Source organism: Eumetopias jubatus, unplaced genomic scaffold (assembly GCF_037043125.1).
Source record: "Eumetopias jubatus isolate StellerSeaLion01/CBP00866 unplaced genomic scaffold, mEumJub1_p1.0 scaffold_12, whole genome shotgun sequence".
In the NCBI taxonomy this organism is placed as follows: Eukaryota; Metazoa; Chordata; class Mammalia; order Carnivora; family Otariidae; genus Eumetopias; species Eumetopias jubatus.
In genome coordinates this window covers 12,961,832-12,972,813 of record NW_028274818.1, presented here as the reverse complement: position 1 = coordinate 12,972,813, position 10,982 = coordinate 12,961,832, and the positions used below count along the sequence as shown (strand labels likewise).

The 10,982-nt window shown below is 37.7% G+C and overlaps 1 protein-coding gene across 1 annotated transcript in view; it reads left to right on the top strand.

Annotated features, from left to right (window-relative positions):
* The first annotated feature begins 783 nt into the window (after window positions 1-783).
* Window positions 784-10,982, top strand: part of LYPLAL1 (lysophospholipase like 1) — a 34,808-nt gene continuing 24,609 nt past the window's right edge. The window contains exons 1-2 of the mRNA XM_028104773.2: window positions 784-899; window positions 5,985-6,084. Of these exons, the coding sequence (XP_027960574.1) occupies window positions 806-899; window positions 5,985-6,084 (194 nt within the window). The 5' untranslated portion in view covers window positions 784-805. The remainder of the gene's footprint in view (window positions 900-5,984; window positions 6,085-10,982) is intronic.

The following is a 10,982-nucleotide window of genomic DNA, read 5'->3' as shown; positions in this document are numbered from 1 at the left end:
TTTTTAAGGCTGAATAATACTTCATTGTACGCACACATACTTTGTTTTCCATCCATCCACTGACAGCCGGTTGGGCTGCTTCTACCTTTTGGCTGTTGTGAATAATGAACACTGGTGTACAAATATCTGTTCGAGTTCCTGCTTTCATTTCTTCATATATAACTAAAAGTAGAATCGCTACATCATATGGTAATCATTTAACTTCTTGAGGAACAACTAAACTGCTTCCACAGCTGCTGCGCCATTTTACATTCTCATTGGCAGTGCACAAGGGTTCCAATTTCTCCACATTATCACCAACATTTATTTTGTTTTTCAAATAATAACCATCTTAATGGGTGGGAAATGGCACCTCCTTAGATCTGCTGTGTAAACTATTTTTTAAAACTACAGAGTTATTATATAGTTGTCTTATTTTGTATATAAAAAGCTACAAACATCCGGTTCAAGGCCCAAAGTGGAAGGTAAAATATGATTATACCTGCTAAATTTTGAACATAATAACACCAATATTACTCGAAATAAAAAGGCAATCCTTAATTTCAGGGTTGCAGTTAAAAATCATACAGCAAATAAATATACCCATTAGGCTTACCGAAGCTGTCACCTGCACAAAACCACCCTCTGCAAAACCAAACTCTCAAGGCAACAAGAACTGCCTCAGACTTGACCCCGAGTCAGGACCGCACCGGCCCCACCGCGCATGCGCGTCTCCAGGCGCGCGCCCCCGCCCCTGCGTGCCTACGTGCGCGGGCCCGCGGGGCGGCGGAGGGGCGGGACCCACGGAACTCCTCGGGCGGCAGCGATGGCGGCTACGTCGGGTTCAGTTCGGTTGCAGCGTTGCGTAGTGTCGCCGGCTGGGAGGCACAGCGCCTCTCTGATCTTCCTGCACGGCTCAGGTGGATTACAGTTTTACGTCCTAGTTTTCTGCTTGGGAATCGTCCTCCCCTTCGGTCCCCTAGTGTTGCCCTAGTGGAGGAGTCGCTGGGCCTCGGTGGGGCTCAGTGGTCTCGGAGAGGACGACCCTCCCCTTTCTAACCCCGCGGCTGTGGACACACGGCCTTCCCCACCGTGTCTTCTCTTTTTCGATCATTGACCCATCGTCCTCGGTGATGGCCCTTGTGTCCCACCACTGGGCCATCCCTCCATCCACACCATTCTCTCCATCCATTGCAACCCTTGCTACCACCCCGACCCCCTCATTGTTCTCCCTCAAGTTTAAACAGAGCAAGTTAGTAAGGTAAGTTTTCTGCTAGAGACAAATCATTTAGTACTTTCCCGGGTCAGCTGTTAGTGATTGGGGCTTTCAACCGCCTTGGATTATTTGCCATTTTCTTTTTCCAGTCTCTCGTACTGCTGTAGACTATTGAGACAGTTAATATTTATAAAAGGAGGCACTGTGCCAGGGCTGGAGTACTTTCTCCCTTTCCTCCCTTTCCTGCTACTTCCTTCTTTTTTCTCTTTCCCCTTCTTATCCTTAAGCCCCCGAGTTACAGCACAGGGTCCACTGTCAATCCCAAGGGCAGATTACTCTCCTTCCACTGCTCGCCCTTAGTGGTGTGTGTGCTTAATTTTGTATAGCATTCCTTACACTCATCTGTAATTACGTAGACCTGTCTTTCCCACTTCACTTTCCCTTCCTCAAGAGTAAGGACCCTTGTTTTATTCTTTGCATCCCTAGTGCTTGGCCTAGGGTAAGTTCTTGGGAAATATTTTTTAAAGAAATGAGATGCAGCCGGTGTCCTCAGGGCGCCTACCTAAAGTTAAAAACAAAAACAGTTCAATTAGTTTGAGTCAGCAGTGGATGGGAGATCACAAGATGGTATATGATTTACTGCCAAGAGAATTGTAAGGAAAAAACTGTGGTTAGGCATATTAAGGCATTTGTAAGACGAAGAGTTTGTCAGATTTTACCAATTTGACCAAGAACGTGGGCTTTGAGCTGAGACTTTTGTAGGCTTAAAGAGGATGGTGGTTGGATAATGGAGGGAATTGGAAAGGTACAAGGTGGAGACCTGGAAATGGGCAGTTGTGGGAAGTATTCTCATTTTAAAAAATGAGCCCTGATAAGCTGAACAGCTTGCCCAAGGTCACGTGGCTGTTGCCATGAGTGGTAGTAGAATTAGGATTCGCACCCAGATCTCTCCGACTCCAGAAGGGGTAAGGTGGAAAAACTCTGAACTAGGCTGTATCATTTTGGAAATAGGGAAGAAATGGGCCAAAGATGTTTAAAGGGAAAGACTTGGCTAATATATTTAGAATGGTGAAGTGAGGTGTCGAAGAGGACACCAAAGCTTTACAATTAAGAGACTTCCTGGCACTATTTGGGGCTCCAAGGATGCTCATTTATCAGCATCCAGAAATTCCTGGATACCATAGTCTTTGTAATAAATAATTTAATTTTTTCATAATATCTTTAGGAAATACTCCTAGACTTTTCTTTTTTCCTTGGGCCACTTTGCTTAAAGTACCATCCTTACTTTTTTCAATTCCAAATTACTGATATTTTTATAAATTGTAAACCCAAAATATATATTTTTCCCTTTGAACTTTGGAACAAAGAATTCATCCAAAGAATTCTGCTAATTATGCAAATGAAATGCAATTCCCATATAATTAGAGCTCTGTTGTAGTAAATTAAAACCCTTACTGGAAGTATGATTTTACATTAGACTTTATTATATGTGGTTATGTTATAGGTGTTTGGGTTCTGGTTAATCCAAATACGGCCAAACCAATTTTAATAGTTTTACCACGCTCTTAGAATAAAGTGCTGGCTTTTTAAAAAGTGGGCCTTGTGAATGGCTGAACGGATGTTACTTTGTAGCATTAAGTTTTGCTCTTCAAGGTTGGAAAAGTGTATTTAGAGGCAATTTTTTTGTTTTGTTTTGTTTTTAATCTTAAAGGGCTGAAGTTCTCTTCTAGAATATGGAGCCGTAGAAGGACATATGGGAATGTAAGATATAGCCAACTTAACTTGAGCCTTTCCTACTGCTAAAATACCAAAGAAGTACCTTTTTTCAGGATGCTAAAAACAAACAATAGTTTAATTAGCTTTCTTCAGCTTCCCAGCTTAGATTAATTCACTCTGTTGTATGCTCCTTTAGAACACTGTGGTACTTCTTTTAATGGTACTCATATTTGTAATTACCAGATTTAATGTCTGTATTCCACACTGTGCTGTAAGGTTCACACAGATCCAAATCATGCATATCTTGCTTTCTCTTCATGCAGTAAGTCTCAGCAAACTGAGTTGGCTCTTAATAAAGTTACTAGTAACTTCTGTGTTGCTAAATGTGGGGAACATTTTTCAGTCATCCTCTTACTTGAACTGTCCACAACATTCAGTGTTCTCGAAACACTTTCTTGGTTCTTTCTACCTGTTTACTCCTTTTCATTGATTTTTGCACACTAATCCTGTTCTATCTGTCCATTAATGTTGGGGCTCCTCAGAATTTGGTCCTATGACCTCTTTTTTCATTTTGCATTTTTCTCTCCAGGCTAATGTGCATATATGCCTGAGTATTCTGTCTTTTCCTCTATGTGGTGACATAAATTTGTGTCTCTATTTTAATTTTCCTTCAAGTTCTGGACAAGTTTTTCCCACTGCCTAATAAGTGTTCATTTATTAATCCATTCAAGAAATATCTATTATATGGCCACTGTGCAAGGCACTGTTCTAGGCTCCAGGCATATATTGATGAACGAAACAAACAAAAATCCCTGTTCTTGTATTTATTTATTTATTTGACAGAGAGAGACACAGTGAGAGAGGGAACACAAGCAGGGGGAGTGGGAGAGGGAGCAGCAGGCTTCCCGCGGAGCAGGGAGCCCGACGCGGGGCTCGATCCCAGGACCCTGGAGTCAGGACCTGAGCGGAAGGCAGACGCTTAACGACTAAGCCACCCAGGTGCCCCAAAAATCCCTCTTCTTGTGGAACTTACATTCCAGTGGAGGAGATATTATATAGTGGGTAGTAGTAAGTTCTGTGGAAAAAAGGGAAAGCAAGGCAAGGAGGATGGAAGGTGTCGGGGTGATAGTTTTAGATAAGGTGTTCAGAGTAGGCCTCACTATGAATGTGGTCCTTAGGCAGCTGGCCTCGAGTGAGTGAATTATGTGGAGGTTGGGTTAGAATGTTGCGGACAAGGGAGAACCTGGGACAGAGGCCCTGAGGTAGGTTCCCCGACATTCATGGGAACAGCATTCAGCAACCATTTCAGGTTTTGTGAGCCAGATATGGTTTCTTGGACATTTTTCTTTTCTGCCTCCCTTCCCTTTTCTTTTTCTTTCTTTTTTTTTTTTTTAGCAACTCTTAAAAAAATGTAAGCACCATTCATAGCTTACAGCGTTTGTCTTGCGGCTGGTTATAGAGGTAGAGGACCTTGTAGGCAGTGTAGCGAGTGTAGCCCCGCTGATTTCAGGTGTTTCCTGTCTCAGTGGGTAGTTCCATCGTTCACTCCGTTATCCTGGCCAGAAACCTCACCGTCATCTTTGAAACCTTCCACCATTGACCCCCCATAACTAACCCTTTACCAATCCCTATTTATTTTATCTCCTAAGTATCCTTGTACCTATTCCCGTACATGCCATTGCTAGACCCCTAATTTAAGCATCTGTCACCTGGACAGTAGCCTCCTAATTGATCTCCCCACACCTACTTTTGTTCCCCGCCCCTGTCTTCCTTCACACAGCTGCCAGAGTGACCCTTAGAAGATGGCCACCTTTCTGCCAAAAAGTAGCTCCGTGCTCTTAGGATTTGCCACATCCCTATAGTTTCTCTGGCCTCATCTTGCACTCACTGCTCTCTCATTCCTAGATGTCCTCCTCCTCCTTCACAGGATCTCAGCATTTGCCATATTCTGTCCGAGTTGCTCTTTCCTTGTGCGCTTCACTTTTCACCATCCTGTAGATCTGAAAGCTGTCAGTTTGTGTCATTTGTGATCTAGGCATTAAATAAAAAAATGACACTGGATAAAATACAAAATGAACTTCGCTTTGTAGAGCTTATATTCTAGTAATGTTACCCCTGACCTCCTTAGCTGGGTTCGTTCTGAATATAATAAACCCTGGCAGCACCAAGTGTCTCATCTCTGCAGTGGTTACATTTGTCTTTCATGTTTATGTATGACTGTTTGACTTATGTGTGTTCCTCACAATAAACTGTATCCTCAGTGAGCGTAGGACTCTTCCTCATCTTGCCATCACTGCCTCTAGCAGTGAGCACAGCGCGTGACACAGTAATAGGTATTCAGTAGATAGACTTTGAGTTGATGTCTTAATGAGCTGATTTAAACAATTAAAAGTTGTTACCTTTAAAATTTCCTCTTCATGACTACATAACATGGACCTATATTTCCTTCCATTTTTTTAATGGAAATATCCATACATTAATTCTTGCATGGATTTTGATTATTTTTCAGCCTTGGAATGTATAATCATTATTTTACATCATGTAAACCTGTTATCAAAATTAAATTTAGATTTCTTCAAGTTAAAAATAAGGTTTGCTAAATACCCCTTTTGAAAGATCTTGTTATTTTAACCAAAAAAATTGTTTTAGGTTGTTCCAACTACAAAAGTTTATATTCACTTCAGAAATTTACTATTTTTAAGAGTAAGATAAGAAATGACAGTTTAAAATCAGATACAGAAAGAATTTTTTTCGGAAAAAATAATTTACTTCATGTATTTGTGCCTGTTATACCCTTTAAACAAACAAGGAAACTTAAAACTCAAACAAGGTCTTTAAAGTGATCAGTGGTGAAGTTAGGAGTAAAACTATCTAAATTGTTTTTAGTTATTGATGCCTGATCAATTAATTCATGTTGATAAATTGGTTTCTATGCAGTTATTTTTATATATGGAGATTTTTTTTTGTATTCCTTGTTCCAGCCTCTGTATGATAATGAAAGTTACAGACTTGCTTTTAAATACACTGTGTTGTCAAAATGTTTTATCTTAATCTACATTTTGTGATCCATCAGGTGATTCTGGACAAGGATTGAGAACATGGATCAAGCAGGTTTTAAATCAAGAGTTAACATTCCAACACATAAAAATTATTTATCCAACAGCTCCTCCCAGGTATGCGGTAATAATTTATCTCACTGCTCAGTATAACTGTGGCATAAAATTATATAAATAGATGTACTAGCTAAATGTTCTTTAAACTTAATTCTGTATTTAAAGTATTTTGAATTGGGGTACCTTTTCTTCTAGAACTTTTTTTTCCCCCAATTCCGCAATTGGGCCAAGTTTTGCGAGGCAGATAATTTCTTCCCTCTTTGTAAAGCATTCCCTGAAGCTCTTAACTTAAACTTTGTCCTAAGCACACCTACAGAACTCTGCTTCCTGTGGCCCTGCAGACTGCTCATCTTTCAAATTCTCTTTTCCCTTTGTTTACCCCAAAAAGAAACTAATAGCTCTCAACAAGTATAAGCTTTCTAATTTAGTTATGCCAGAGTTCAAAATCTCTGGCAAAGGGTTTTGTGGCATGCTTTCTACACTTAAAAAGATTTAGAAACAATGTTAAGCTTTTTGAATCAGTAAACCATAATAGGAATATGGAATTGACTACTTAATAAATATTTAGATTATACAACCGGTAGATGTATTTAACAAAATGCACAATCATGAGATTGGTATAGTTTTGAAGTCATACTGCTTTTTGTAATTATTTAGTTAGCATCTGCATAGGCTTTTATCCTGAGCACATGCTTAAACTGGGGTTTGCAAATACTTTTTTGGGTAACCAAAATTATGTTCTGAGCTATGCATCCCACTCTGATTTCCCATGATCTGTTCTTGATTTATTCTTATTAATTATACTGTGTGCTTATGCAAAGGCATTTTGTTTTTATTTTTCTATTAACTTAGTGTTAAGGAGAATCAGAACCAGAACTTCAAGGACCTTTTTATGTATAATTAAGATTTTACTTACTGCAATTGATAGAATTGAAAGAGGTAGAACAATAAAATGATAATTTTGTTGTAAAATTTAAGATTCAAAAAAGTTATTATTTTTACATAATTTTAGAGGAGTTTAGTAGTTTGGTAGTGCAAATAAAAGACCTACTGACCAAGGGGTTAATTTTGTGTTGTAAGTTGAATGTCTTTGAAATGTCAAAAGAGCTTGTCATCGCTGTTGGTTTTTAGGGTAAGTGAAGTTTGGAAGGAGAAAGACAGTGGTATTCCTATGGAGATGGGAAAGATAAGTTCATTTCAGCCTAAATATAATCATAATTGTCTGACTAAATTGAATGGAAGATCATTGGAAATAGATTCTAGAATTAATGCTTTCAGCTTATGAATTTTATATCATCGCCGGTTTTTTTAATTATGTTAATCACCATACATTACATCATTAGTTTTTGATGTAGTGCTCCATGATTGTTTGCATATAACACCCAGTGCTCCATTCAGTACATTGCCAGTTTTGATATGTGTTCCAGACCAGTGAATCTCAAACTTTAGGCCCTGAGAATCCAAAAATCTCCATGTGCACTCAGTATTATTTGTGGGTGCTGTTGTGTTTAAGTAAAATATAAAATCACTGAAATATTTCACTGAATTCATGGTAACTTTTTGGTATTATATATTTTCATCATCAATACCTATTTGAACACACCATCAAACATTTTAGACCATGCTAACCAATGAATATAATATGAGCCACATATGTAAAGTTAAGTGTTCTTGACACCACATTAAAAAAAAGGAAAAACAAACAAGTAAATTAATTTTAATAATGTATTTTATTTAACCCATTATATCCAAAATATTATCATTTCAACATGTAATGTTGAATCAGTATAAAATCAATATAAATCAATATAAAATTATTAAAGTGATAATTACATTCTTTTATTCATTCTGAATCTTTGAAATCTGGTATATATTTCACATGTGCAGCATATCTCCATTTGGATGCTGATTGATCGATTAAATTTATATTAAATAAATAATTACTTCCTCAAAGAAAACAAAAACACTAATTTGAAAAGATAGATGCACTCCTCTGTTTATTATTGCAGTGTTATTCACAATAACCAAGATATGGAAGCAACCGAAGTGCCATCAATAAATGAACAGATAAAGATGTGGTGCGCGTGTGTGTGTGTGTGTGTGTGTACACACACACACACACACACACACACACACAGGAGTATTACTCAGCCATAAAAAAGAATGAGATCTTGCCATGTGCAACAAGGTGGATGGACCTAGAGGTATTATGCTAAGTGAAGTAAGTCAGAGAAAGACAAATACCACGTGATCTCACTTATATGTGGAATGTAAAACAACGAACAAACAAAGAAACCAAAAAACAGATTCTAAAATACAAAGAACAAACTGATGGTTGCCAGAGGGGAGGTGGGTGGGGGATGGGTGAAGCAGATAAATGGGATTAAGAGGTACAAATTTACAGTAATAAAATAAGCCACAGAGATGAAGAGTAGAGTATAAGGAATATAGTCAATAATGTTAACAACATTTGACAGATGGTGACTACATTTATCAGTGGTGAGCACTGGGTAATGTATAGAATTGTTGAAGCATGTTGTATACCCGAATCTAATATAACACTGTATGTTACTTATACTTCAATAAAAAAATGACATTAAATAAAAGTAAAAGTTAAGTACCTGGTTAAACTAGGTACATTTTTAAAATGCTCTATAGCTCCACGTGGCTAGGAGTTACCATTTTGGGCTGTGTAATTTTAGACTTTTAAAAGGAGGTCCCATACATTTATAGTATGTCAGGGATGATTATCCTAGATCAAATCATTTTTACTTAGATTTCACATGGGTTTTAGTGCTTGAACTTGTAAGATTTTTTTTTAAATGATGAGACGATTTAAATGGTTAGTTCTCAAGCAAGGATGATTCTTCCTCTGAGAACATTTGCAATGTTGGGAGACATTTTTGTTTGTCACAGCGGGCTGGGGAAGCAGCATAAGAGGCTCCCAGCAGCTAGTGGGTAGAAGCCTGGGATGCTGCTCAGCATCCTACACTGCTCAGGACAGCCCCCACAACAGACCGTTATCCAGCCCCAAAGCACAGTGGTGCCTAGGCTGGGAAACCCTGCTTTAAAATTACACCTCTATTCCCACACATACCAGATGATTAGTATCTTGGTTCTCTGTTAGGAAAAAAAAATGTTACAGTGTGGTCAGCTGTTTATATTTTAGAAAAACAAATATCTGAGGTAATTAAAGTATGAATAGCATCATTGTCTTTGAATCGATACAAAAAGAAGTTGAGATTGCACCTAAGAACAGGTCTTTATGTACTAGGCTTTCTTTATTTTTAGATTTAATTACTCTAGGTCAGAAACATTAAATACAAAAGTCCACTTTCCTTCAGAATTTACTCTTGAGAGCATGGGATTGTGAAGCTTTGCTTCCCAGTTTTCACTGGTTCTAAGATTCCTAAAATGAAGAAATAAAAACCTCACAATTGAATAAACTTTGCAGTTTCCCATTCAAGAACTCAAGGGCTTTTCAAAAATTTTCAGAAACGGTGTATACATGTGTTTTTACTGTAAGTAAGATCTACAGATCTGCGTCATGGGATATTACATCTCAGACCTCTATCTTTGATTAGAGGCATCAAATAAGAGAGTGAAATGAAATGCATGTAATTAAGGATAATAATGCCAGTTAATTTTCTGTCAACATAACAATTCAAGTAAGTTTGTAAAATGTTTATTGTTTTCAAACATAAGTACCAGAGCCCTCAACTGACCTAGCAAAGTTATTTTGTGTCACTTATGCAGCAAGTTGTACATTCTGTAGCTCTGCTGTATTTCATTGGTCCTTTTGCACATTGGAAATCAAATGTCACTGACCAAGGATTACCAATGGCTCCAGACCTTTGGATTTTATGATCTTCTAAATGTCAGAAGGGATCTTATAACAGGCAAGTATAACAAGCAAGAACTGGTTCAGCGTTTTATTATATTAGAAAATCTATTTCAACATTACTGTGAAATCATTTTTCTTTTGTTCCATGAATAGTGCAGAAATCAGCAAGTCTTACTTCCAGATGTCTTTGACTCTTCAGAACAATTAGAAACTGTATTTAATATGTAATTTAAAATTACAAGATCTGAACTATTTTCATTCAAATATGAACCATATCTCTATTGACTGAGGATTTTTTCCGTCTTAGTTCATCTTACATCTCATTGTAGTTTTGGTATATGCTCTTTCCTTTCTGTTTTAATGTATTTCCAGATTATTTTTACTTAAGCACATGGGCATTCAAGGCATTGAATTGAAGACACTAGATAGTGTTTACAATTCAATAATATTTTATTCTCCGGTGCCTGGGTGGCTCAGTCGTTGAGCGTCTGCCTTCGGCTCGGGTCATGATCCCAGGATCCTGGGATCGAGTCCCACATCGGGCTCCCTTCTCAGGGGTAGGCCTGCTTCTCCCTCTCCCACTCCCGCTGCTTATGTTCCTGCTCTCCCTATCTCTATCTCTGTCAAATAAATAAATAAAATCTTTGAAAAAAAAAATTTTATTCTCTTGTCCTATTGAAATTGGTGATGATACTTCCTTAATTTCGTGGCAAATTAAATGTGATACATTTTAAGGGTTTTCATATTTTTAGACCTAATTTTCTGTCCCACAAATGATCATTTCTTAGTTTTTTCCCATTAAATTATGTTTGGTAGTTATGTATTATGACTCTTGTTCACCCTCTGGCCTCTTCAGTATGCCTTTTCCAGACTATTCAATCAGTCCAGCCCTAATGCCCTCAGATTTTAGAACTATTAGTGGTGATTTTATATAAATATAGTTAATAAAAATTTGTCCTAGAGGAACAACATTTTGGAAATCTTTTGCATTTTTCTAACTAAAAGTAAAAACTTGAGTAAACCACAAGTATCATAAAAAGTAGATGGCCACTGTTAAAACTATCATCCTATCTTTAATATCTTATTTGTTTATTTAGTTTTGCAAATGTGAGTT